The 27,881-nt window shown below is 47.3% G+C and overlaps 1 protein-coding gene across 2 annotated transcripts; it reads right to left on the minus strand.

Annotated features, from left to right (window-relative positions):
• Positions 1 to 26: 26 nt before the first annotated feature.
• Positions 27 to 27,721, minus strand: AFG3L2 (AFG3 like matrix AAA peptidase subunit 2). Of its 2 annotated transcripts, none has more exons than XM_024763743.1 (17): positions 27,492 to 27,721; positions 23,621 to 23,720; positions 22,801 to 22,878; positions 20,721 to 20,827; positions 20,431 to 20,583; positions 18,370 to 18,444; positions 15,098 to 15,219; positions 13,092 to 13,365; positions 11,318 to 11,455; positions 10,643 to 10,796; positions 9,573 to 9,680; positions 9,352 to 9,477; positions 8,572 to 8,682; positions 6,132 to 6,247; positions 4,563 to 4,763; positions 2,768 to 2,962; positions 27 to 667 (listed from the first exon to the last, which is right to left on the minus strand). In XM_024763743.1, the coding sequence occupies exons 1-17, from the start codon at positions 27,606 to 27,608 to the stop codon at positions 428 to 430; spliced, it is 2,415 nt and encodes an 804-aa protein (XP_024619511.1). In that variant the 5' UTR covers positions 27,609 to 27,721; the 3' UTR covers positions 27 to 427. The 2 variants fall into 2 exon arrangements, with proteins under 2 accessions (XP_024619511.1, XP_024619510.1); XM_024763742.1 differs by having other exon boundaries at positions 15,098 to 15,222.
• Positions 27,722 to 27,881: the final 160 nt, after the last annotated feature.

Raw genomic sequence — 27,881 nt, forward strand, 5'->3', positions numbered from 1 at the left:
ATCAGCATAATCAGCGACACTGTATGTTCAGGAGGAAAAAAGTGCAGTGTTTACACTTTATTTTTGACATAAAGAAGCCGTATTTACACAATACATTCATATTTTTAAGTATGTTACAGCTCTCTGTAGAAAACCATTCCATCACAAAACAGCAACTTGTGACCCGGATTCCATCTTTAAAATATTAAATCAAATGAAAATATTCCTAATTTCATAGCCCATCACAGAGGGAGACTGAAGGGAGGTGGGAGTGAAGACCAGGTGACAGCAAGAGGACCCCCACCTGATGGGGACAGAGACCAGGAGAGCCCGAGGCTGGGGCAAGTGCCCTCCCCCGCAACCTGGGTGACTTCCGAGGCCGCGGACGAAGCACCCCACTTCCCACTGTGTCATGAGGCCGAGCACAGCTCTGAAGGCGCAGCTCTGGCTATGCAGGGCCAGCACCCTGGACCTGGCTGGCGGCCTTCTCGCCCGAGGGCTCCTCTGAGACCTCCCGTTCCCTGTTCCAGTCCTTCAGGCCCTCAGGCAGCGAGGTGTCCTCATCCAGGCTGCCGGTGCCTTCCACAAATTCCTCATATGTAGACTTTTCTGCAAACGGTCTGGGGCCCAGGAGTTCCACCATGTTGTTCTTGTCTAACACTTCTTTCTCTAACAGGAGGAGAGCAACCTGCAATGCGAACACCTGTGGTTAAACAGTCACCCAGCAACGTCTCTCCAATCTCATCACCTCCTATTTACAGTCAACCCCCTTCCAAAAAACAGTTTAGGACCACTGAAAAGAGATATTCACGGTCATGTCACTTTAGAATAAGATGTGCAAAAGTCCTGGAAAAACACGTGTCCCCAAGAAGGGCGTGGCTGCACAGTGTGGTACATCCATGTGGCCCGTGACTGTGCCCTGGACTTAGTGGGGGAGCTCTGTCCCTGACACCGCAGAAGGACATCCTCGGGGAGGAGAGCCAGACGCAGTGTCCCTGGGCCCCACCTGCTTCCAAAGAGGGGAGGAGCTCCCTCTGGCTTACAGAGCAGAAAGAAATCCTGCCAGGAAGTGTGAGGAAGTGATGCAAGTGACTGGGGGTGGGGGTGGGGGAAAGGGTGGAAGCAGGGAAATTTTAAAAGGTGGTTGACAAAAATAAAGACAAATGAGGCAGAGACACAATATGAAGCAGGAGATTAACGTGAAAATATGCATCTCGAAGTTCTGGTCTCTGTGTGGCTGAACCACAAGACTGACATGACACACAGCCACAGAAAAAGGGACCCCTGCCAACTACGAGTGGGGAGGTGAGGGACAGTGTCAGGAGGACAGGGAACAGGGTCACGTTAGACACGCTCACTGCTACACTGCCTTTCTACTTCTGCTGCCACCACAGCACCATTTCAGGAAGTTAAAACACACCTGTGGCTGCCTCTGCACTGGCCTCTGACTGTCCCCCTGGAGATGGCACCCTGCTGCCACTCTATTTTTTTTAAGTTTTGGCATCTTTTTTCTTTAAAGATTTATTTTTATTTATTTATTTTGGCTGCACCGGGTCTTAGTTATAATGTGCGGACTCTTAGTTGTGGCATGCGAGATCTAGTTCCCCGATCAGGAATCAAACCCAGGCCCCCTGTGTTGGGAGCACGGAGTCTTAACCACTGGACCACCAGGGAAGTCCCTGCCGCTTGCTCCTTTAATGATGAGTTTTTAAGCATTTCCACTCCAGATTCTTTTAGTACTCCTGACGATAAAACACAGGGGCCGGATGAGATCTCCATGAAGGGCGCCTCTAGATCCAGAGCTGTGTTTCCCGCAGAGCTCTGGAGTCCCCAGACACCCTGTCCTTCCCTCTGCACCCCCTCCTCGCTCACTAGGGCCCCACACAGCGAGTCCTCCTCTCCTCCCCATGTTCACTGTAGCCTGATGAGCTGTCAGGGTGGATGTCAGCCTTCTCTGCCCTCTGCCCTCTCCCCTCGGAGCCCCTGCTGCAGGCCCCTCCCACCTACCCTGCGCTCTGTGAAAAGGCACCTCGGGCTCTGCCCGGCACAGCTCACAGTGGGCTCCTCTGAAGATCTGCCGATCGGACAGCATCATCTTAGAAAAGCTTTTTTCTCTATCAGTCCTTTATAGAAGACTTTTCACCTGTGCTTTTATCATGAGAGTGTGGAATATTTAAAAAACAGAAGATTCTCCATTTGGTTGCACGGATTCTGAATAATTAAGAGTTTACCAGATGTAAAAAACCGACTGAATTAGAAAGGCTCCCTCCCTTTTGAAAGTGCTATCAAATGAGGCACAACAACGGAAGATAAAAAGAATGTTTGTTCATGGAAGGTCATAATTAAGCAAAGGTCCTACATATCTAGTTTGGCTAATTCTTTCATTTGCTGTTCCACTACCTCTTTACTCTGGAGGTGAAGAACAGTGGTCAATCCCAATCAGGCCACTGGGCTCCGCATTTGGAAGTACTTGGTGGGTGACTGCAGGTTCAACTGTGTGTCTGGTGTCGTGAACAGACTTTGTTAATCCTGCGCTCACATTCCTAAGAACCAGGAGCCGGGATCATGCCCGCTGCTGCTCTTCCCACATCCCCCCAGCCCCACAAAGACAGCAGACACAGCATCAGGATGGAGGAAGGAGCCTGGGATTAACAAGCACAGGGGACGTCGGCATCTACAAACCAACCAACCAGTCAAGGCATCTACAAACCAACCAACCAGTCAAGCCATCAGTCTCAACTCTTTCTGCAAAACCGTGCAGAGAATCATTGGTGGAGCCGGCACCCACCTTCTCCACATCTGCTTTCTTTTCTGTGAGAAGAGCGACTGTCCTCTTGTAAGCATCGTTGATAAGTATTCGTACTTCGTCATCTATTAGTCTGGCCGTGGCTTCGCTGTAAGGCTTTTCCAACACCATGTCCCCCTGACGGGGGAGGTCAAAGGAGATTTGCCCGACCTTTTCATTCATGCCAAACTGAACAATCTGAAAAAGAATGCGTGACTAGTGGGTGGGCATCCATTTCTGCTCACAGGTTTTTATAAAATGGCAGCAAATCCACTGACATGAAATCCACACACCTCACTGCAGTACTACTCTTTAACCTGCAACAACAACACGGCAGCCTTGAGTCGGCCAAATAGACCAGGGTGTTCTGTGTAGATGGAGGTTGGGAGGACAAGATCAGAGACCCACAGGTAACATCTACAAGGCAGGCGGCAAACGGGCAGGGACAAACCCCAATGGTGACGAGACCTGCTTGAAATCACTCTGCACGGGGGGAGGTGAGGACAGGCAAGGAGCATCCGACAGATGGGAGGAACCACCCAGGCCGCCCAGAGGCTCTTCCCGCGCCGCCCAGGCTCCAGAAACCTGCGAGGGGTGTTGGCATTCTCCCTGAGTCCACAGGGCCCGGCCTGCACCCCATGAGACCCCCACACTAACCACACAAAAACCCCACATGAAGAAGAAGCTGTGGAAGTAAAATCCAAACTGACCAGAAAAGAGAAGCCGCAGATAAAAGAGGGGAGCGGGAACAGATCAGAAAGTAGGAAGTCATGTTTTTTAAAAGTTTATGAAAACAGCAGGAAACTCTAAAACCATAAAACTAGAAAAACTGTCTTAATCCACCTCCTTCCTAAGAGATCAGGAAAACAAACTTCATGTGAAAGCGGGCAACAGAAAAATCCCTTACAAAGTTTTTATGAGAAAAAAGGAGCAGAATAAATGTCTACACAGATAAGGGAAGTGGGATGGAGAGACGTCCATAATACAGATGAAAACTGTAACCCACAACTTCAGAAAAGGCTAACCGAAATCAGGAAGGTGATGGAAAATAAGAAGGAATAACATTAAGTCAGAATCAGAAAATTTAGATGAGGTGCTAGAACGCAGGAAATAAAAAAAGAAAACATTACAGTTATTTTTAAAATGGAGATTAAACTAGAAAGAATACAAGAGTAAACAACCCCAACAAACAAATGCCCTAAGAAAAATTATTGTGTTTTTTTGGGGTTTTTTTGGCAGTGCTGCACGGCACATGCGATCTTAGTTCCCTGACCAGGGATATAACTCGCATCCCCTGCATTGGAAGCTTGGAGTCTTAACCGCTGGACCACCAGGGAAGTCCCAAGAAAAATGAAAGGTATGGGAAAGTAACAGGCCCAGAAGAGCTGACATATGAATAAAAGGAGTTCCCAAAGAAAGTCACTGACATCAAGTTCCCCGACAGCAAAATGACCTTGTCTGGGGATGGAGGCGCCCGTGATAAACTTAAAGGAAACAGGGGCATGGCTGCTGCCAGCAGAAAGGACCAGAAGGGAGAGGCACCAGGCAGTCCACGTGGGGTCCCACAGGCTTGTAACTGAATGTAAACTCTACTGATGTGCTTTATACACTCTTAGTAATAAACTTGAAAGACCGAACTCTCAAAACAAGGGTTTCTTTTCCTAAGTTTTGATCATTTTAAAATGGATTTCTCTTAAGAAGTAACCCTTGCCTGGAAAGCCTAGACCAGTCAAACAGCAGTGCTGTTCCAGAGCCATTGGTGCAGGTTAGGATGCAAGACGACCCCGCCCACACTCACCTGGGCATATGCACTCTGAGTCACTTTTCGCAAGTCGTCCTGAGCGCCGGTTGTGATTCTCCCGAAGAAGATCTCCTCTGACACGCGGCCACCCAGAGTCATGCACATCCTGTCCAGGAGCTGCTCTTTGGTATAGAGGTACTGCTCCTTGGGTAAGTACTGCGCGTAGCCCAGCCCTTTGCCCCGAGGGATGATGGACACCTGACAAGGAGAACACATGGTGCGCTGAGGACAGACGCGGCCACTGGAGGCTGATGTGGAGCCACAGGGAGACTCACTGGAGAGGAAAGCACCACAGCCTCGGCTTGAGGAGCTGGGTGGGAGGGCCTGTCCAGGAGAGCATTTTCTCTTAGGGTAACCCCACCTGAGAGGTCTATAAAGTATTTCTTGTCTCTTATAAAACTCAACTGAAAGTGTTCAGTCCTGACAACAGGGCTGCTGCTGAGTGGCGACTCCTCCAGACTTGACGCCGGCCCCGCCTACCCTGCTTTCCAGGAGGCAGAGGGGCCAGCAGCCTTCAGTTTTCTAGTCCTCCTGTTGCAATTGAGTAGATTCCTTTAATTTTTACAATCAATGCTCCCAGTCACAGGTTACAGTTCAGTAAGTTCTGACAAACAGACTCCTCCCACAACCAAGATACAAAACATCTTCCTCTTCTCCCCGAAATCCCCTCCCCCGCCCCCACAGATGCGTTGCAGTTTCTAGAACTGTGCGTAAATGGCCTCATACAGTACGGACTTCACCGTGTCTGGTCTGTGTGACTGTCCCCGAGACCCTCCCCCACTGCCGGCTGTGTTAACAGTCTACTCAGCTCTACGGCCGTGGAGCAATCACTGGCTAAACACACCAAACATCCACTCCTTCTTGAGGGACTTCGGGGCTCTTTCCGGTTTATTGCTATTACGGATAAAGCAGTAAAAGTATTCCATGGACATGTTTTTATTTCTCTTGGGTAAACACACAGGAGTGGAACCGTTTGGTTGTATTGGAAGCATTTGTCACCTTTATGAGAAACTGCCAAACTCGTTTCCACGGTGGCTGTCCCGGGTCAGGTGCCCGCCCGCAGGCATGGGGTCCAGCTGGACTGACCTCGGGACATGTGAAGCTTCTGCAGGGTTCCACCCACACCTCCCGGTGACTTAGGGCATCCGGTATCTTCATGCGCCTAGCGCCCATTCCTATTCCTTCTCTCGGGAAGTACATGCGCATATATCTTGCCTATTATTTTACAGCGTTGCTTGTTTCCCTACCACTGAATTTTAAGAGTCCTTCATGTATTCCAGGTACACGTCCTCTGTCATATACACGTACTACAAGTATTTCCAGGGTGTGTGGCTTGCCTTTTTCTCTGTGGAGTCAGGGAAACCCCCTGGGCAAGAGAGCCCCAGACGCCCAAGCCTGACCCACGGTAGCAACTGCTTTTCCAGAGTGAACCCCTCCAGCTTCTGCACACTTTTCTTTCCAAACCTTATAACCCATCTGCGTGACCCCTTCACCCCAACACCATCAGCAGATGTTCCTACCACGTGGCCCAGTGTGGCCACGTCTGTTCTACGACAACTGCCTCACCTTCAGGAGGGGGTCCGCGTGCTCCAGATACCAGCCGGCAACTGCGTGGCCAGCCTCGTGGTATGCCACTGTCTTCTTCTCCTCGGGCTGCAGAACCTGAGTTTTTTTCTCTAAGCCTGACACACAGAACAGAAAACAAAACCCACTGCTTTAGTGACACCGACATCAAGAGATTTACACGATACCACACAGCGTCTCATCTAAATCGTGACTCAGAGACCAAGCTGCCTGTGACCATGGAATACTCCCAATCAGGGGCAGAACGAAGCAAAGCATCAACTTCAAAATATACAACCACCGCAAAATGCATTCACTACCCCACCCGAGGCCCACTTTCTCCTACTCTCCCACTCGAGTCACATATCTCGTTTTGAGAAATAAACAGAAATGCAGCACTAGGGTCAATTTGACACATAAAATTCACAGAAAACGAAGACATCTGGAAAGAGCTCACTGCCTAGTCTAGGCATCGGGAATCACCAAGTAGGGAGAGACAAGGACCCGGCCGAGGAGGCAGGCACACGAGGGTGGGAGGAGAGCCAGGCCCATGAGAGGCAGCAGCCCGCAGCCGCAGAGCAGCCCTGAGGAGGTGCCCCTGAGCTGGCCCGCGTGTTGCCAGAACTGAAGGACCCCCGCTCCAGCCTGGATGAAGGCGGACGCGGAGCTCGCCCGCACCTCTGGGCTGTAGTCTGTACTGATACAAAGCTCACAGGTGACACCAGCTTTCTCGTGTTCCAGGTACTCATCTGAGAATTTCTCAACTGGTAACACGTTACGGAGTCTGGGATACTGAAAAAGAAGAGAGGGCGAACTGTGTTCCTGAGGACTCAGCCCAGGACAAGCACACGCCGCAGAGCCGCCAGTGGGTGGGGAGAGGGCAGGTGGACAGCCCTGTGCTCCAGACACAGACACGCAGTTCTCATGCCCCAAACACAAGAACCCCCGGCTTGTCACAGGATTTCCCCTCCTCAGCTCGCGATCCCATCACAGGGCGTGTGCTGGCCCCAGCGGCCGAGCGTGAAGAGCATGAAGAGCACGTCCGTGCCCCTCAGGGCCAAGGCTCTGCCCCACCCACCGCCCTGACCTCTTTCACAAACTCACTTTCCTACTAAACACCCCCCCTCCCCCGTTTCCCCCCCGACCTAAAAGAACACAAATAGTCTTCTCCTGTGTTTACAGTGAGGTATTTCAATTCCACTCACAACTCTGTCATCTTAGACTTTTTCTTTTCCCTAATGAATCTCAAACGGTCCAGTCACTCAGTCGGCACCACTACACCTCCCCCCCGCCGGACCCCCTGCAGTGGCACCTACTCCTTGTCTCACCTGCTAATGAGCCTGCCAGGCCTGTGGCACAAAACAAGCTTCGGAAACTCTGCTGACAGCCGTTTCCCCCTCGGCTGTTGGCTGTGTGGCCCGTGCCCTCACCCACCCCGCACCACGGGAACCACGGCCATGCGCAGGACCCCACGGGGACATCCCACCCCGGCTCACCTGTGGGTGAGCCCACCAAACCAGCGGCCCCGAGGACACCCTTCCCACCTGTGGCCATGGGGCTCCCACGCTCACATCCGCTACCGCACATTAAGGACCAGTAGGGGCTCTGCCTCCAGATGCACCCCTTCTTCAAAGATGCATCTTCCTGAACTATCACTGACTATCCCGTTACTCAGTGGCTCAGGAAAACTTGTGTTAGTACAATACTGGCCATAAAACAACATAAAAAAAGCTCTTAAGCTTAACACTCAAGGCTTGCTAAAATCTAGGCTTCAACACCTCTCTCCACTTTGTCTTCCCTCCCGCAGGAAGGAGTCTGAGCAACTCACCTCCCTCCCTGAGGGACTGCTCCTCTGCTCACCCTCGTTCACACCACATCCCCTCCTCCTGACCCCAGTTTAAACCCCGCTCTTCCGTGGAGCCTGCCTGGCCATTCCTTGTCACAGGGAAATCCTGTGACAAGCCGGGGGTTCTTGTGTTTTGGGGGCATGAGAACTGCGTGTCTATGTCTGGAGCACAGGGCTGTGCCATTCCCTCCTCTGAATGCCCAAGTTCTCGAACTGCTAGTTATCTTTTTAACAGTATTAACTATAAGCTCTCTAGAAAGCAAGGAAAACACATTACTGGCCAACCCTGCTTGACAGGTGAGCATTTCCCGGTCAAACAGTTATTACAGCTGTTCATCCATCACCTATATCTAGCTTAGAGCACATTTAACTCATGCGATGAAATTTTTGGAAACAGGGAGGTTGTGTTTTAGAAAAACTAGATTGCTATAATTCAGGGGAGGACACCTCCCTGGCTTGCCGCCCGTGCAGCATGAGGGTGGCGTTCTCAGACCCATCCGACAGGGTGCCGTTGAGCCCCAGGCCTGGGCAGATACATTCCCTGGCCTCAAACTCACGCCATCCGCCCTTGGTCGTGGGTCCCACCAGCTGCCTTACCGCCAATTACTCGTTCAATTGCTTGTTCGAAGTGTTTCTGATTTATGGAATCTGAAAGGTGTCTCGCAGCGATCAAAGCAGCTTCATTGCAGACGTTGGCAACATCGGCTCCTGTGAAAGGGACACACACAACGGCTCACCTGCCAAATACACCTGAGCTCATTGGTCACACATTGTGAAGAAGGGAACCCGGGCCAACCGTCCACCAGCAGCAGGCAGTAGCACTCAGTCCTGCCTGGCACAACCCGGCCCCTGAAATGCGCGCTGCAAGTGTCAGTAGTAGACAGATGCCCACAGGCAGTCCTCCACCTTTAGAGACTGTGCAATGACAGCAAACTAAGACAGCACTTAAAAATGCCCATCAACTTAGTTCCACCATCTCTGTTGGGAAAGTGACTTAAGCGGATATTGGGCAATCTGCTGAAATATAATGAAATACATAGGCATTAAAATGACCTAATGCATTCAGTTAAACAACGAAAGTTAAACATGAGAAACTTGCCGAAAGCTTTCTAGATCCTTAGGTCTCTGTAAACTACCTTTACAGAGAAAGTATATAGGGATGCAAATAGGCCATAACACAATGTATGTGCTCAACAAAAAATATTAAAAAGTCAGGCTCCTGGGACATTGAAGGTGCCTGTGCCCGTGTATATAACCTTCTCAGGCTGTAGATAGATGGTCCCTTCTATTTCATGTTAAGTTTGGAAGAAGGGAGAGAGGGAACAAGAAAGGAAGGGTCACATCCTGTAGACACAACAGCAGGTCGTGCTCACCCACCTGAAAACCCCGGGGTCAAGGATGCGAGTCTTCTTGCCAGCTTCTCCTTTTCCAGGGTGCTGTCCAGTTTCAGTGGTCGGAGGTGAACTTTGAAAATAGAGGCTCTTCCTTTTATGTCCGGGGGTCCTTGAGAAATTATTTTTAAGGAAAAAAAAACCATAGTGAAACAGTTGCACCCCTCCTCACAAGAACTGGCCTGAATCCAGGGAAAACCATCTCACCGATAAAGATCTGCCTGTCGAAGCGCCCCGGCCTCATCAGCGCAGGGTCCAGGATATCTGGTCGGTTGGTGCCCGCCAAAATGACCACGTTGGTCGTTGTGTTAAAGCCTGGAAATAGAACAAAGGCATCACCATTGTTAAACGCCGTGAGGAGGAAGGTGACAGCATGCCTGTCCAGAACGCATGAGCACGAGACACACCACTTTAGTTTTCTATTTATTATCTAGTGATTTTTTAAGTCACAAACTTAATGATTTTTCTTACTATTCATCTTGTCCTTAATGATTAAGTCATATACAGTACAAGACTTAAAGATTTAAGGATCAACTACTAAAGACAAATTACCAAAGATTTAAATTTATGTAACTAGAAATGTAGATTACGTTGTCAACTTTAGAAAGTTTTAAAAAATCAGTAAGGTTAAATTTGCAAAGGAAGTGTCTGAACTCCCTGGGCCAAAGGGACCACTCACTACGTATCTGAAGGCAGGCACCACCCCACCTCCAACCTCTTCTGCAGGCTCAGCCTGCTCGTCTGACTGGCCATTTCTCAAACAGCAATGCCGTGGCCACAGAGCCGTCACCCCCAGGACCCTGGCGCTGAAGGAGCCTGGCCTGTTCCCCCAGGGTAGTTTCTGCTGTGCACGGGGGTCCGCAGAGCCGAGGAGCAGCCCCACCTCCTCAGTCTGGCTCCCATACCCGGCCCAGGAACGCAGACCCGCTCAAAATCTGCCAAATTCGCACTTGCTAACGCATGGATTTTCCTGATCCTTCAGAATCATAAATGGTTTGAGAATGAGATTATGATTCTTTAGTGAAGCATTTCACCAGTTTTTCTCTTATTTGGCACCAGGTACAAATGCTATCTTAACACCAGTATTAAGTTACAGCAGGCTGCCAGGCAAGACTATTTTGCTATTACCTGTACTGGAATAAAAGAGCCCTTCGATAGGGCTTATTTATTTTAGAGAATCTCTCTTTGCTCTCTGTATCAGCACAGGACTCTCATTTTAGAAACATGAAGAACAATTAGAAAGTGCAGTTCAAAACACAAAAGACTTGAACATTCACCATCCATTTCCACCAGCAGCTGGTTGAGGGTATTCTCCTGCTCACTCTGCCCCCCGAAGTTGCCCCTTCCTCTCTTCCTTCCCACGGCATCTATTTCATCAATGAAGAGGATGCAAGGGGCATTCTTCCGAGCAAGGGCAAATAAGTCACGGACCTGGATGAAAATGTAAGCACTGGAGTCACTTGACAAGTGAGTGCTATCCTCCCAATAAAACAGACATCAAGCTTCCTGTCCCCCAGGAAAGCCATCCTGTGTCACTCACTGTACAGTACAAATTTAAAAAGTTACAAGCAGCAAAGAAGTCACATGGCAAATGGTGGGGAACTTATGTAAGGTGAGCAAATATTATTTCTAAAAGCTCATCAGTTATTGTTATGTAAGAAGCACGAACACCAGCAAACTGACACTACATATCTTTATCCTACTAAAAGGTAACAGGTAGAGTTGTAAAGTTTGTATTCAGTTTACAAGTCCAACCACCCTGGGCTCCCTTCACGCCTGAGGCAGGCAGTAACAGCAGACACTTACTCAAAGACCCAGCAACGTGTACACACAGCAGAGGCATGAACCTCCCGAGCCCAGCCAGCTGTTGCCCCACCCTCAGACCATGGCAGCGGGGGCCCTGCGCCCACCTTCTGACCTGCTGAGTTAATACAGTGTGAGGTGAGACTTACTCTAGCTGGACCCACACCGACAAACATCTCCAAGAACTCAGATCCACTAACGGTGATGAAAGGGACGTTGGCTTCTCCGGCTGTGGCCTTCGCCAGCAGTGTCTTCCCAGTGCCTGGAGGACCGGTGAGAATGGCACCCTTCAGATACAAAAAAGAGAAAGTACAGTTGACTAGAATTTCAGAGAAATAAATTACATATCCATAAATAATTCCAAAGTATAAATCTGCCTACAAATTTTAGTGATATACACTAAATATTTCTTAAACATGTGAACAATGATAGTAATTATATTAGTAAGAATATTAGTAAGATTATATTAGTAAGAAGAAAAAAATTATATGAGAAATATAGAGAAATATATTAGAAATATTAGAGAAACATAGAGAAAGTAATTATATTAGTGAGAAGAGAAAGGAAAAGACTATTAGAGACTATACTGTTTTAAAAAACTTGGGGGGGGGCTTCCCTGGTGGCGCAGTGGTTGAGAATCTGCCTGCCAATGCAGGGGACCCGGGTTCGAGCCCTGGTCTGGGAAGATCCCATATGCCGTGGAGCAACTGGGCCCGTGAGCCACAACTACTGAGCCTGCGCGTCTGGAGCCTGTGCTCCGCAACAAGAGAGGTCACGATAGTGAGAGGCCCGCACACCGCGATGAAGAGTGGCCCCCGCTTGCTGCAACTAGAGAAAGGCCTCGCACAGAAATGAAGACCCAACACAGCCATAAATAACTAACTAAATAAATAAAAGCTGGGCTGATGGCCTTCTTCACTAAAGTTGCCTCCTTTAAAAAAAAAAAAAAAAAAAAAAAAACTTGGTAAGAATGTGAAATTTGAAATACTTCTCTTACTTTTTAAGATTTTTAGTGTTGCTTTTTAGACCTAACAGTATATAAAGGGTGACTTAAGCTGGGAATCTACTAATAAACTGCCTGATGTTTACTTCAATAATTCAAGGAGACACAAATATCACACTTCCAACTTACATTGTGCTTATTTTCTTTCCTTTAAATTTCACAAATGAAGTAAAAATCTAATAACCAATGATGAACTTAAAAAGAATACTGTTTGCTCAAACACTGTAATTACTTAAGTCGTGGAGATGCCTAAGTATGATATGAACAGGTACGCAAGTATAGCAAATTATAAAACTATAAAATGTGACTTTTAATCCATGGAGGCAGGCAGGACATGAAATCAAGAAAATGATGATTCCCTTTACAAAGGACTCCTTTAAAGTAAACTTTATTAACGGGTTTTTAGAAGAATTAGTTAAACATTTTCTCTTCATTTACTTAACGCCTGAGCCTGGCCTTAGGGACACAAAGATGGGCAAGGCTACCCGTGGCACGCAGTGGGCGGGGGGAGGTCTGTCCTCCACGGAGTCCTGGGCCACGAACCTGAGTTCCAGGCCAGGCCTGCTCATGGTGCTGAGAGAGGGATAGCGAGGTCACAGCAGAGGCAATGTGCTGGGGGCTGCTGAGAGAGGGGTGTCTAAGTTGCCCTGGAGGGAGAAGGAAGCAAACCAAGGGGAGAGGACACACATTTTCTCAGCAACACACGCTACCTGCAAGAAGACACATCCACGCAGGACAGCCGACCTGAAGAGACGTGCAAGTTAAATGGAGACTAGTAAGTTAAGATGGAGGAAGGAGAGAAAAAGAGCTACTTTATAAGTAATCAAACTTCATAAAATTGTAACTTCAGAGATCAAGAAATACTTCAGAAGATTTTTGGGTTAATGAGCTGAAAACCGTCTTCTGAAAATTCATTTTACCTTTGGGATTTTTGCTCCTAGGTCTTGATACTGCTTTGGGTTTTTCAGGAAATTCACAAATTCCATTATCTCTAGCTTGGCCTCCTCGCAGCCCGCCACATCTTTGAACTTCACATCTATCTCGTCCTTTAGGACCTTGGCAGTGGTTTCTCCGACACTGAAGAGTCCGCCCATGCCCCGGCCCGTGCGGCCGATGCCGGCCGGCCCCCTCCGGATGGTGTAGAGCAGGAAGGTGATGATGAGCACGGTGGGCAGCATGCTCAGCAGGAAGGAGCTGGGGGCCACACGACAGCGCAGCGCTCAGGCGGGCAGCCCTGGCTCGGCTGCCCTGCGAGAGACCCGCCACCCCGTAACTGCACACGGTTTCTGCCTGTGCAACACCGGGCTATCCGGGTACATCTGAGGCACAAGGAGACTCTTAGTGTGTCAGTATCACTGAAGGGGAATCTCAGAAAGACCAAAGAAAAACCTGTTCTCAACATGTACGCTGTCCAGTGGTGCTTTATTCCTACCTCAAGAACCACCATTTATGCACAGGACGGACCTGTGATTTACTATCACTACATCAAAATTTCAAAGAAATTTCGTTCAAATTGCTCATTTAACAATTTTAACATGATTCTGATGTTAGCCTGAGTAGAAATTCCAGTTCTCTTATTGGAATGCATCAACTTATTCTGAAGAGATGTCTTCCAAATATTCAATCCTTGCGAAGGCAACAGTGGTGAAAGCTGTCTCTGGGCGGCTCGTGCAAGCTCACAGAGACCCAGGGGCAGGGGTGCCCTCTAACCCATGCCTGCCCTGGCGGAAGCAGCTCAGGGATGACTTACAGCCTTTTGCCTTCTGTTTGTCTTAATAAAGTCAATTTCCACACAACTATAGGCACAGACATATACTTATACTGGGTAACATAATGCAATTTAGTTTAACTTACCCTAAGAAATTTAGGTCAAAACCTGGTACATGGTTTAGGTAAAAAACAAAACAAGAATAAAACCAGGATTAGCTTTCTAACTTTTCATCTATTATAAAATTTTAAATGCTGCTATAGCATTTAAACCATGAACAATTTACCCTTTGGTTTATTTCTGGAGTGAAAAAATAAACACACTGACAATAAAGGTTTAAGGAATGGTGCAACAAAACTTTGTGTAATGTTTCAGGACCAGCCTATAAAATTAAGTAATTACATGATAACCTCAGGGGCCAAGGGATATATTGCATCACATGTGAAATACTCTCGGCGGCTAGCTGAATCTATTAATAATACTGCAGGTAGATTGCAGGTCTACATACATCAAGACTCAAGAGAGTCCCTGAGGCCGAGTAAGACCATCAGCTCAATTAACAAGCTAGCTACCCCTTTCTCCTCTCTCTTACATGTACAAAAAAATTAAGCTTTATTTCTACTTTCACTCTCAAACTTGTAACTCTAAATCAAGGTAGGCGTTCTGCATTTAATGCAAATGGGGTCACCACCAGGAGATCTACCAGGGCGTCCATGTGTGAGCATTCAAAGGCCATGTATTCCCAAATAAGCCCAAAGACAAGCAACTCCTGAAATCAACAAGCTGTTCCTGAAAGACTCAGACCTGAAGTGGCCTTTCTAAAGACAAATAACCTTTAAGGGAAGAAGCAGCTCTGACCAGAGAGGAAGAAGCATTACTTAAAAATCCTGCAAACTCTGTGAAATATAAATGTAAAGGATAGTTAAAAGGTGGGAATGCCACTCTTTAACACAAATGGGCTCTTAATGCTAAACTCCTACTCAAGAACGGTGCATTGGACATTAACCCCAAACTACTGCTTAATCAAGATAAACATTAACATGTAGAAAATCAACCAGTCTCCAGCAAACTAGTAAGTTACTAATGGTTGAAAAGAACTCTGGCCAAACTGAGAGGCCTGTTGAGAATATAAAGTGTGATGCGCTGCCCCCTGCTGACAGAATACACAGTGAGCCCCGGGAGCACAGGCAGCCTCCTGTGCTCAGACACGCTTCTTACCCATCACTTTCAGCAATGTAGACCACAGGGACCCGATTCTCCCCTTCTATGCCCAATTCCTGCTGTAAAGTTTCCAGATTCCGCTCAAAGGTGTCCACACTGCCAATATTGAACCAGACATACTGCTGTAAGGACAGAAAAACAAAATATCCTAATTTTGTTAGGGGAATGAAGAGGAAACAAAGGATTCAATTCACAAAGGGTTCAACTTTCCAAGAATTTTTCAGAAATACTGCAAATTTACAAATTAAAAATATACAATATTAACAATAACAACAAGACTTGTTTTAACAATGCAGTGACTAAGCTTCACTCAGTGAGAACCCTTGACAAGCCTCAGCCAGTAAGCATTTCTATAGCAGCATTCCTCCACAGTCCTAAAATTGTAAACTCGAAAAATGAAAACTCTCTTTGAAAAGACAACCCTTTTCATAAACAAACAAGCATCCTTTTCCTCTTCTCCACTTCTCAGTAACTTCTTAGCTGCCTGGTCCCAAACTAAACACCAGCCTGCGGCAGTGATGGCACTTCTCAGTGTTGGGATGGTTCCCATCCCCAGGTGCACCACGACGCCCTGGGTCCTCAGAAAGAGGTGCTATCACCGACCGCTAGGAGGCAGCTCCACCCAATGGGACAGAAATACCCTCCAGTCACTGGACCTGGGAGTTCCTGGGACCCTAGGGAGGGACACCCGAAGGGCTGGAGGCAATGGCGATGCTCCCCACCAGCGCAGGGTTCCCCACTGTGCTGGCATTTACTGTCCCCGTTTGACAGAGGACAAAACTACAGGGCTGACCCCACCGCCCACGGTTACACATCTAGGAAGTGGGTGGCTCTGAGCCCAGGCAGGCTGGCTCCAGGGCTAGCGACAATCACCAGCAGGCCACACTGGCTCTCCGACATAACCACTCCCACCTCTGGAGCTTCCCCACACACTGGCCCCTCTTCCCAGCACCCGGCAAGCATCAGCTGCACTGCACAGCCCCGAAAGACTTTGTTCCTCCTCTAACCTGCAAACGCCTAAAAAACATGTAAACCTCAGACACTTGAGACATGTACACAGACAAGAGCAACATGTCCCCACAACCCTTCCACCACCAGGGTTACTGAGTGGGGGCCGTCACTGTGGTGTTTCTCTCCACGTGTCTAAAAACAAAAGACGGCAAGTAAGTTGTATAATATTCTATAACAATAGTCCTCGGTAAGTTGTTCACAGACAAAGCTACACGATTCCTGTGGTTATAGGCCCCAAATGTGTCAATGACAGAACACTCCCCAACTTAGCTCCCACCACCAATGGGGCAACAAGCTAAATGATGCCTCACATCAGAGAGTTGGGTGGACCAAGGCCCAGCAGCACGGAATTCTAGGGACAAGACCTAGGTGAGACCCTCTGGGGTGGGTCCCAGCTCTGCAGGTGATTCCTATGCACACTGAGGTTTGACAACCACCACTGACCTACACAATCTCATTTGAGAGCTAAGCCCTAAGAGCATTAGTGTCACTCCCATTTTAAAGATAAAGAAACTGAGGCTTCGAGGGGTTAGACCATAGAGCTAGTAAAGAGCAGAGCTTATCTGAGGCCAAGTGTGTCAGACTCCAAAGCCTGTGCTTATACAGCACAGCACAGCAATTAATATCACTATGCCATAAGCAGTTGGACACTGAACATCTTATACCCATTTCCGAAAGCTTGAAATAGTCTTTATTAAACAGGCAATACATATTCTCTGTAAAAAACTAAGGAAACACAAACATAATGAAAATAAAAAGCATCCATAACCTCAATATCCAGAGATAAACACTATTAGCAATTTTGATGTTGTTTTTTCAAGGTTTCAAAATACCCCTTTTACAATCTTGAAATACGCACAATTTTGAAAAGAAATCAACATAAAACCTTAACTGTAATATAAAGGAGTGATACAAAGTAATTTATAATAAGATGGTACTAATTTCAATACGAAAACGCTCGTGCATGCCAGTACTAAGTGTAAAAACTGCTCCCCAGGGAGGAGCAGGCCCTACTGAGAGCAGAGCCCCAGCAGGCGATTAAAGAGGGATGTGAGGAGCCTCTACTGCTGACCAGGGGCCTAATGGGCCTGTTTATATGGTTCTAATTTTTTGCCCTATAAACAATGTTTTGGAGTGCATCCTTGCACAGACACCTTTACATGCATCCCTAATTATTTCCCTAGGATTATTACTGAAGCAAAATTACTGGGTGTATGCGTACTTTCAAAACTGCTGATAAATACACTGCCAAACTGTCCTCTTGAAAGGGAGTGCCAATTTAATTCCCAGCACTAAAAGTCTGAGGAACAGTTCTGAGAAAAAAAAAAGTAGCATGGTTATTAATGAACATTTCATCATAAGATAAAGAGAATGGGGGGGGATTAAGACAATTCAAACAACTTTCCTAACAATGACTGAAATACCAAAGTCCTATGACGTTACAGATATTCTTATATTTATTGATACGTTATCAGAGACATGGTCACCAACAGTTCTCGTTTTCCTTAAATGTTGCCCCATCCAGGCAGGATGATGACGAAATGGTGAAGCGAAGGCATCCTGAGATAGAAGGGATGCAGCCTGGAAGAGGCCTGCCCTAGGGGAGCTGTAAGGTCGCAGGATGCCCAGGGGCTAGGAGTGGGCCTGGGGGTCGGGTCCAGGAGGGCTGGGAATCACCTGGGAACCTCATCTGCCCCCTCCCCCCTTCCCCCCATAATCCCCTCAACCCACTCTGGGGTCTCTGGAACACAGTTCAAACTGGTTGGACAAGAAATACAAATGTTTTTTTTTAAATAAGAACAGAAATGGAAATTAAAATAATATAACATCACAAAACAATTGGGAGAGATATGACCAGAATGCTTCTTAAACTGATTTGACAAAAGCTGTCTTAAGACATAAGCAATTCAGATTTTAACATTTTTTTTCTTAATCAAACAACTGTTTTCTCAGTCTTGAAAAATCATAGATACTGGAATACTGAAAACTAGATTTCACGCACTGGTTTCTAAATGAATAGCCAACGTGATCACCAAACCAAACCAAACCAAAACCAAAACCACTGCCCAGCCCCTGCACACGTTACGGACACAACGTTCACGTCCTCACTGTTAGTAAGGATCCTGGTTGCTGCGCTGCCCAGCTCCGACGCGGCCAGTGTACATGGCTACCGCAATGTGAGGGAATGCTTGCTTTTCAGTTTTACATCTGAAAAGTTAATTTACAGCTAATTCACATCAATTAATAAAATCATTTACCCCATCAACAGGAGTTTTTCCTGGTGTAAAAGTCACTCGAACAAAACGCTTGTTGACGACTTCCAGTCTGTCTACCTGGAATTTTAAGAAGTTAAAAATTCAAACATAAATTTACACAAAGACTTGAGATATTCTTTTAAGCTCATCTGAAATGCCTGTATTTCAGACACACAAAAGAATATAAAGTAAAGAAAGAAGATAACGTAAGGATTCCCCATGTTCCCCACTCCAGCTTGAGAAAGAAAACATCACAAACACTGCTGAAGCCCCCAGTCACCCAGAGGTGGCCGTTCTCTGCAGCGAGTGCTGGCCACCCCAAAGCAGGGCCTGGTCCCAGGCCACAGAGACCCAACCCTAAACAGACACTCACTTCTGCCTGTTTTTAAACTTTAAAAATGGTCTCATCTGGCATGTACTTTTCTACAACTTTTTTTCTTCTGTCCTTGTATTTGTAAGGTCTTTCCTTGCTGACATGTCAGTTCTGCAGGGTACCCCATTTTATAAGTACACCCCCAGTTATTGGTCCATTCTCCTGTTCACAGACATTCAGACTGTTTCAAATGCTCCCCCATCACAAACAATGCTGCTGTGAACATTCCTGTGTATACCATCTGGACACATCTTCAAGAACTTCCCTGGGATACATACCTGTAGATAAACAGAGTCCAGCTAGGCTGTAGGGCAAAATCGCTCTCCAAAACACTACTGTCCTCACTTGCTATTAAAAGACTTTTAAATTTCTGCCCCTCTAGGGTATAAAATGGTTTAAACTTGATTCTCCTGCAAGCTCCTAACTACACAGGGTTCTAAAGATCGCTTGCACACCTCACCCCGAGGCCTCTGGCTACTGTGGAGTGGAGCACTTTCGGGGGGGCCTGTTTCCTGCCGCTGTCAAGTCTGCTCTGGCAGGAAGTCTGGAAGGTACGAGCCCAATATGCGAAGTGAGGGAGCCCTGGAAGGTTCCAGGAGGAACCAGAATGGGGGCTCACCATCTGGAAAGGACTGACTAGAGAACTCTACCCCGCATAAAACTGCTGGGGCAATGGTAGACTGACTGCAGAGAACCAGCGGGTCAGGAGGAGAAGTGGCTACAGAGCCAGGACCTGTCCCCACACTCGAAGGACAGGAGTCACTTCTTAGAAAGCAGGCTCCTCACGACACCTGGGAATCACACATGTGAGAGTCTCACTTGCTTCAAAAATCTGAGTAATCGTTTCCATTTTTTCCATCCTCACCTTACTGTACAACCTTTAAAAATAATTTTAGATTCTTCATATTTTGTAAGTATTAATATTTTTATTTTATTCATTTCATTGATGAAAAATCCAGTATTGAGAGCTTAAATCATTTCCCCAAGGTTACAGAGCAGGCCTAATGCTTGTTCTCTTACTATCACTTTACTTCATCAATTCTAAGATGGGCATTTTTCATATTTTAACCTCTCAGACATTGTGATGCACGTTGACAACTGATGGTATTACACAGTTTCACTGGCGGCTCACTCAATCTTTCTTAGTAACATGTAAAATAACACGTGCCTTACAATCCACAGCATCTTAAATGAGCTGAAACAGGGTCTCACTGGGCAAAGACCCAGCCCGGGGGCACAGAGCTCATGCCCGGGCCTTCACTCAGAGCCCATGGTTCCCACTGTAAACACTGAGTCACCTATTCACCTTCCAGGCCCACAGGACATTACAATCAGTGAAGGTGTAATGGAGCTGGGAGAGGCTGGGAAAGGTGCAGGGAGGAGAGGCACCCGAGGGCACAAGAGGAATGATGGGAACAGACGGGGACGCCAGAGCAACAGTCAGGAGCAGTGGCTCCAAAGCGAGGCTCTAGCATGAAAAGAAATAAAAGGAGTTCGTGGTAAATTTGGGGACTGCTCGGTCAAAACAAACAGGTCCCTTGGTTGCAGTACTTTCCAGCATTAGAAAAATCCAACACGGGACTTGATGACGAACAAGCCTGGCTAACTTGGTGGCTGTTTATCATTTTATTGGCCTCATCTGAACCCCACCCTTTGAACCCCTGCAGCCTGCAGGCCCACACAATACTCACTACTCCTTTGGAGAGGTAGTTATTGACAAAGTCCTTCCATGTGATTTCTCTCCCGGAGCTCTTGAACAGGAAGTAAAACAGGACTCCTCCCCAAAACAGGGCGGTCCAAAGAAAGTACATCCTGAATTCCTTGTCATCCCATGGAATGTCACCCTGGGCAAGGAAGGAGACATTTCTGTGAAGCATGCAATGTAACAACACGGTCTATATTGTGCTGGATGCAAATCCCTTCCAATGCCATGAATGCCACCCCAGAGCCCCAACGTCAACCACACAGTGTGGAATCAAACCTTCTGGAACCTGGACCACCAATGAGAATCGTCTTTCTTCCCACCTCGTTTTCCACCACCACCAACTCCTCCTCCAGAAGGACGCGGGGCAGCCGCTGGCTTCGGTTCTGTTCACAGACAGAGAGTGTGTACAGCAATGTTTTCATTAATACCGTTTAATAAAGTTTTATTGCAAAACACATGGCAACTGATCAGTTACTAAACAAAGTGCTATGAGGAAGCCTGAGACTAAGAGAGAGAGGGGTAGCCCTCAGGGAGGCTCCTGGCGCTTCACACGCAGGGTCTCACGAGCTGCACACTTACTCAAGGACCAGTAGACACATGACTCTGCCCATCTTACAGATAAGAAAGGGGCTGACGTGCCTGCTGATCACCTGGTGAAGTGCTCAGTGACAGTGAACAAGTGACAGAGCTGGGATCTGAGTGCACATGAGCGCGCTCCTGAGTTCCCACCTGAAGGTAAAAAGTAGGTGCCCCTGCCCTGCCCCAAGCCCTGAAGTGAATACTGTTAACAGTCTCTGCAGGAAAGACATGATTTTGATAACTGGCCAAAAACAAAACCACCACTACCAACAACAAACCCACTTCATCCCCATAAAATCTGTTGGTAAGAATCTGAAATTAGTCACTGTCATGAGTTGAACTGTGTCCTCCAAACTCATTTGCTGGAGTCCTACTCCCCAGTGATCTTAGGGTCTTCACCAAAATACACAAGTTGAAATGAGGTCACATGTGTGAGTCCTAATCCAATATGATTAATGTTCTTATAAAAAGGGGACATTTGGACACAGACATGCATAGAAAAAAGGCGATATGAAGAGACCCAGGCAGAAGATGGCCGTCTACAAGCCAAGGAGAAGGCCTGAAACAGACCTTTCCCTCACGACCCTCAGAAGAAAACAACCCTGCCGCCTGCCGACACACTTATCTTGGACATCCAGCCTCCATAACTGAGACATACTGTTGCTTCTGACACCCAGTTGTGGAACTTTGTTCTGGCAGCCCTAGGAAACTAATACAGTCACTAATACTTTCCCTTCCCCCCACTTCTCCATCCTTTCAAAGATCCACAAATACTGTTCTGACATCTTCAACTCCTGGGAAGCCACCCCCTCACTGTGCAGGCCAGGAGGCCTCAGCACCCAGTCACCTGCAGGGCCTCATGGCCTGGGCTTCCTGTCGTGCTCACCCCTCCGAGATGCACACAGGGAGCTCCCGCACCCCTACCTCAAGTAAGGCAGGGTCTCAGAGAGGCAAGCCCACCCCTAAGAGGCCCAGGCCTGGGAAATAAAGAGGAGGCACATTTCTAAAGTTGTTGAACGATGTCCCATGTACTCCAGGACAAAGTAACATATATGCAAAAGGTACCCAATAGGTTATATTTAAAAAGTGGACCAATCACCATTAATCAGCCCCAAACCAAGGTCAACAGGTAGACGCCCGGTCACCAGCGCTCCATCAGCCCACACAGCACTGGTCCTTCCTCGGCTCTGGCCTGGCTTTCATGCTCCACATTCTCTTAGCATGTATTTGTCCCTCCGAGACCCAAGTTCACTTAAAAACAAAGGCTGTATTTTATTTTTCCTTATATTTCCCTAGAAGGAAACGATGCCAGCTGAATGCCAGCACGTGCCGGGCACTGTGCTAAGTGCTATCACACGTGAAAGGGGAGCAGGGCCACACACAGGCCCCCAAGCCACTGGCTCTGACAAACCCTCTCTGAGTCGCTAAGGGAAGATAAGCCTCCGAGGAACAACTTGAAAAACACTGCACTCACAATACACGTCAAGTAAATTGCATGTATTGATAACATGTGCCAAATGTACTTACTAAATATGCAGTTAGATATGACTGACACTGACCAGCCAATATCTCTAAGGTAACCTTCAACTAATTCAATTTGAAAAATGACAAGAAATATGAGCAGAAAATTAAGATAAAATGAAACAGAATTTTATATGTGCTCCTAGACTACAGTTTCAGAACTGACTTAAGATTTTCTTTGTTCAGTGAAAACTATCAGCAACATCACATATTAGGGGAAAACAGTAAGTTCAAATATAATCTTTTGAAAAGGTACCTTTTTTTTCTCCCATAACTTCTTTAGGTTCACTAGTTTTTTTTCCATTTTTCCCATTGGGAAAGTATTTTTCAAATCCTGTTAGAAAAGGAAAAAAATACATATCTTCAAACTAAATTCATCAAGTTTTGTGTACGTGCTCTTTGTTTTGTTTTGTTTTTTAAAGAAGATGTTGGGGGTAGGAGTTTATTAATTAATTAATTTTTGCTGTGTTGGGTCTTCGTTTCTGTGCGAGGCCTTTCTCTAGTTGTGGCAAGTGGGGTCCACTCTTCATCGCAGTGCGCGGGCCTCTCATTATCACGGCCTCTCTTGTTGCGAAGCACAGGCTCCAGACGCGCAGGCTCAGTAGTTGTGGCTCACGGGCCTAGTTGCTCCGCAGCATGTGGGATCCTCCCAGACCAGGGCTCGAACCCGTGTCCCCTGCATTGGCAGGCAAATTCTCAACCACTGTGCCACCAGGGAAGCCCGTGCTCTTTGTTTTTAAAGCAGCTGATTCATCACTAAAAAGCACAAGCTAGAAGTTTAACATTGCTTGTGTAGGGAGTAAATCAAAGTCTAGATAATACAGCTCACAACCCCGAGGAATCAGAGGAAAAGGCCTCACTGGCCTGCCCACCTCATTACCGACAAAGGTGCCACATTTGAAGGTGACACACTGTCATCACTGCAATCACACAGGAGGAGGTGGGGTGGGTTATAAGAGGAGACATGACTTAGGAATCAACGGAAACAACGCCTCTGCACCTGCCCTGTCAACATCCGCTGACAGCGAGTCTCTGTCATAGACTGTCCACCGTCACAGTCACATCTGAATGTTTACCTTTTGGAGGCCGAGAACAGAATCTCTGATAAGCAGCAATCACATCTGTCAGAAGAGAACTTCTGCTGGTTTTTGCTTCAGTTGTAGCATATCGATAAAGCTGCAACACAACATATAAATAAAAGCATGAAGGTTACATCAAGGTAAGAATGAAAAGAGCTTCATTTCCTAATACCACCAAGTGGATGAAATGCTTCTCCCTTCAACAGGCAGTTACAGACTAGCATAGAACGGCCCCCCCCCCACCGAGGGAGGACTAGGGTTGTCCAGCCCTGGGCCGCTCTAGCCCAGCAAGAACTAGGAGATACACACTTCGCCCAGAAAAAGAGAGTACTTCAAATCATACCTAATTAAGAGCTGCAGCCCAATTACGATTCTCTACCAACACATTCACTCTGGCATTGTTTACTTAATTTGTAGCATTCAAAAGGCAAACTCCGACATGGAACATCGGCTGCCTCACTTGCAGGGTCTATCACACTACAAGGTCATTTACCTGAAATTACAGAATAATGCTGCTTGTGAACACAATACTAAATTTATCTGTGTTCAAAGACAAGAAAGTTATGGTCCAATGTCACTGATAGTCCTTGTACTAGTAACATTTGCTAAAGGTATTTGATATACTGTCATCCTGACAAGTCCCTTTACAGATATATCTCTGCTTTAAATAACATGTTGCTAAAAACTGTTTGTAAACACTACCTATATAAGTCAGAGTATAATGTAAACAAACTGAACAAGCTCCTTATTAAATTTAGGTGCACAATTAAAAGCAATCAATGGCAAGGTCCACTGAGGGGCTATATCCAAATTTGGCAGTGGAAAAGTTCAAGTAATTCTATCCTTTTGAAAAGTGAAAATTCACCACCATTTTTTAGGACAAGCTTTTACACACAGGTGAGAATGTTTAAAGTGAAGTTCATCCGCATTAGTATCCATCCTAACTTGCCTCCTTTATGGTCTGATGAGAAAAATAAAATACCACAAAACCATATAAAATCACTTCACATCCACAAGTGTGGCCATAATAAAAAAGAGAGACAATAACAAGTGTTGGTGAGGATCTGCAGAAATTGGAACCCTTGTGCACTGCTGGGGTGATGGGTACAGCCACTTTGGGAAAGTTTGGCATTCTCAAAATGTTAAACATAGAGTTCAGTTACCCCATGATCCAGCAAATCCACTCCTACTCAAGAAAATTGAAAACATACGTCCACACAATACCTCGTACATGAATGTTCATAGTAGCATTATTCATAATAGCCAAAAAGTAGAAACAACCCAAATGTCCATCAACTGATGATGACAAAAATGTGGTATATGCACACAATGGAATTTTATTCAGCCATAAAAAAGGAATGAAGTACTGATACATGCTACCATGAAACCTTGAAAACATTATGCTAAGTTAAAGAAACCAGACACAAAAGGTCACATATTACATGATTCCATTTATATGAAATGTCCAAAATAGGCAAATCCACAGAGACTGTAGATTAGTAGTTGCCTGGGGCTGGAGGAATGGTTGGGGAGAAATGGGGCGTGACTGCTACTGGTTATAGGGCTTCTTTTTGAGTGATGAAAATGTTCTGGAATTAGATAGTGGTAATGGTTGCACAGACTTATGAATATACTAAAAACCACCGAACAGTACACTTGAAAACGGTGGATTTTATGATATCTGGATTAAATAATCAACTAAAAACCAAAAAAGAATGAGCTGATTTAATTCCAAATTATTACACAATTAATAGCAAAGTAGGACAGAAACACTGATACGGTTCTTGGTAGACAGCAATGCTGGTCTGAGAGAACTTGGAGCTTCTGTTATGTTGGGCCCTCCCTGACGGCTGGGAACACTTGGCCCAAGAAATAACCACTGATAATGGATAAGAGTGTGTCATATGTGAATAAATATTTTCCAATGCCAAATCCATTATGGGTGTGGATTGAAAAGACCTGTTATCCAAGCTGGACAGGGCAACAAGTCACTGAATATCTGCTCCAGGTCAGGTGCTGCCAAGCAGTGGGGAGCCCACAGGGGGACCAGAACCAGTGCTGCCTCGAAGAAACTCAGAAGAGTAAGGAAGAGTCCTGGGAACAAATCAACTACAGGACGGTACCGCACGTGCAACAATACAAAACCTTAAGTAGAAAGGTACAGAGGTGGCACAGAGAGGGAAGTGGTTACATGTTTAAGGGACCTAGGCATGTCACAGGGAAGTGACACCTAGCCTGGGATTTGAAAGACTCACAGTTCACCAGGCAAACAGTGTCAAAACTTTTAATTTTGGTTAAGCTGGAAATCTGATTTTTTGCATGATGATCTTCAACATATCTCATGATATTAGGGGACTCACAGTCATGTACCTGCAGTGGGAGAAAACGACGAATGCCCAGGGATACTACTGTGAGGGTCAAATGTGATAATATATGGAAAAGCACCTTTAAAATTGTGTGGCAATACCCAGGTTTACATTATCATTTCCAATCATTCTGAAAGCTACTTGAGAGCAAGGGTTCTTTATTAACACCATATTAAGCAAGTCTTTGTATCACAATAAAGTACAGAAATGGGTACACGGTATGTGCTCCATAAACATTATTAGCTTGCTGAATAATCAGCCCCCTTTAGGCTCTCTTTTCAAATTGCACTGACCTGGAATACCTCTAGCAATAACCCCCGTGACTGTATTTAATAATGAGATTATTTTCTACAAAAGAACCATCAATTAAATTTTTTTCCTCTATCTAATCTAAGCCCATTCAAAGAATAATACATATAAAAGATTATGAATTTGCAAAATTTAAGTACAGAGGACCCCAATTTAGAGAATTAGGTTTTACGTCTGACGATGTGAGTACTTTTTAGTTGTGAAGCATCAGTTTCAATCCTTTGAGGATTATACCTGAGACCACACATCAAAATCTTTTCCCCAGGAACCTCACTGTGAGAACAGACTTTTAACAGATGGACAAACGCAGAGGAAAATCTGTCCTCTCAGCATCCCTTGCAGGTAGCAGAGTAATGCCCTGGCGTCCCCACCCAGATCTTCAGGGCAGTACCAGGGAATATGTGGCAACGACCTACACAAGCAGGAGACTTCCTTACACCTCAGCATCGAAGATTCACGGAAACTATAGTGCCACTCGAAAGAAAGGCCTTTTAGATAAGATTCCTGACAAAAAACCCTGCAAACTCACAAGGCATATCCCTACCTGCTTATTACATGTCTGAGTCCAATATTCACAAGGGACAAAAGAGGAATCCGAGGAAGGTAAGACGGGGAAATGGATGTAATGCAAGAAACGGAAAAAAGGCCTAGTGCACAGCCATTCTGAGTAAGAGACTAAGACGAATAACCCTGGCTGGCAAGGGGGCTCCGAGGAGGAAACATCAGGAATGTAGGTGCTATCACTGCCCTATCTGTGGAAAGACTGAGAACACTTCCTCCAGGGCATCTGGCGACTGACCCCAGGCCTCGCCCACCACCCCCGGGGCTCCGTGCGCGGTCGTGGTCAACCTGCCTGAGGCGGGTCCGCCGCGGGCACAGCCGACATCGGCTCTGGGAGCCCGGCCCTGACGACGGCAAAGCAGAGACCCTCTGGGGGGTACACCGTTAACGACCCCGGTTATTAGGCGTCGTGTCCGCCGGGCGGCGACAGCCCCACCCCCGAGCCCTCGCCGCCGGCTCCCGACGCGCTCCGCTCCGCAGGCCTCCCGGGCCCAGGGCAGCCCCGCCGCTCCGAGGTCCGTCTCCAACCGGGCCGGGGACCCACGGCGAGAGCAGGGCCCGTGACCTTGACTCCCGGCGCCGGGCCGGAAGCGGGTCGCCGGCCGGAAGCGGGCCAGGGGCACCGGACTCACCGTCCGCAGGCAGAGCCGTTCGGTGGGGCCCGCGCGGCCGCCAGGCACGAGCATCGGGGGCAGCCCGCGGGGCCGGCAGGCGCCCCGGCCCCACAGCAGCAGGCACCGGTGCGCCATGGCCGCCGGCGCGCGCCTCGGGCCGGGCGCTGACGAGCGATCGGCCCCAAACGACCGCGCACTCTCTGAGTTGAGGCCACTGGACTGCTAGCCAGCCACCCCACGCTCTTCTGCGTCTGCTCGCGCCCCGCCCCGCCCTGGCGCGCTTACGTCAGCCGCACGGCGGCGTGCCCTCGGGCAAGGCCGCGGCCCCGCCTCCGTAGCGTTCAGGGTCAGGGCGGAGGAGGGGCCTGAGGGGAGGAGCTCGGATGGCGAGGCGGGGCCTGAGGGAGG

This window comes from Neophocaena asiaeorientalis, unplaced genomic scaffold (genome assembly GCF_003031525.2).
Source record: "Neophocaena asiaeorientalis asiaeorientalis breed wild unplaced genomic scaffold, Neophocaena_asiaeorientalis_V1.1 scaffold110, whole genome shotgun sequence".
In the NCBI taxonomy this organism is placed as follows: domain Eukaryota; kingdom Metazoa; phylum Chordata; class Mammalia; order Artiodactyla; family Phocoenidae; genus Neophocaena; species Neophocaena asiaeorientalis.

Coding starts and splice junctions, on each gene's coding strand:
- AFG3L2 (XM_024763742.1), bottom strand. CDS start 27,608: ATGGCGCACCGGTGCCTGCTGCTGTGGGGCCGGGGCGCCTGCCGGCCC. Junction 15,223..18,369: donor GAAAAACTCCTGTTGATGGG/GTAAATGATTTT, acceptor CTGTCCTTACAG/CAGTATGTCTGGTTCAATAT. Junction 9,478..9,572: donor CGACAGGCAGATCTTTATCG/GTGAGATGGTTT, acceptor TAATTTCTCAAG/GACCCCCGGACATAAAAGGA.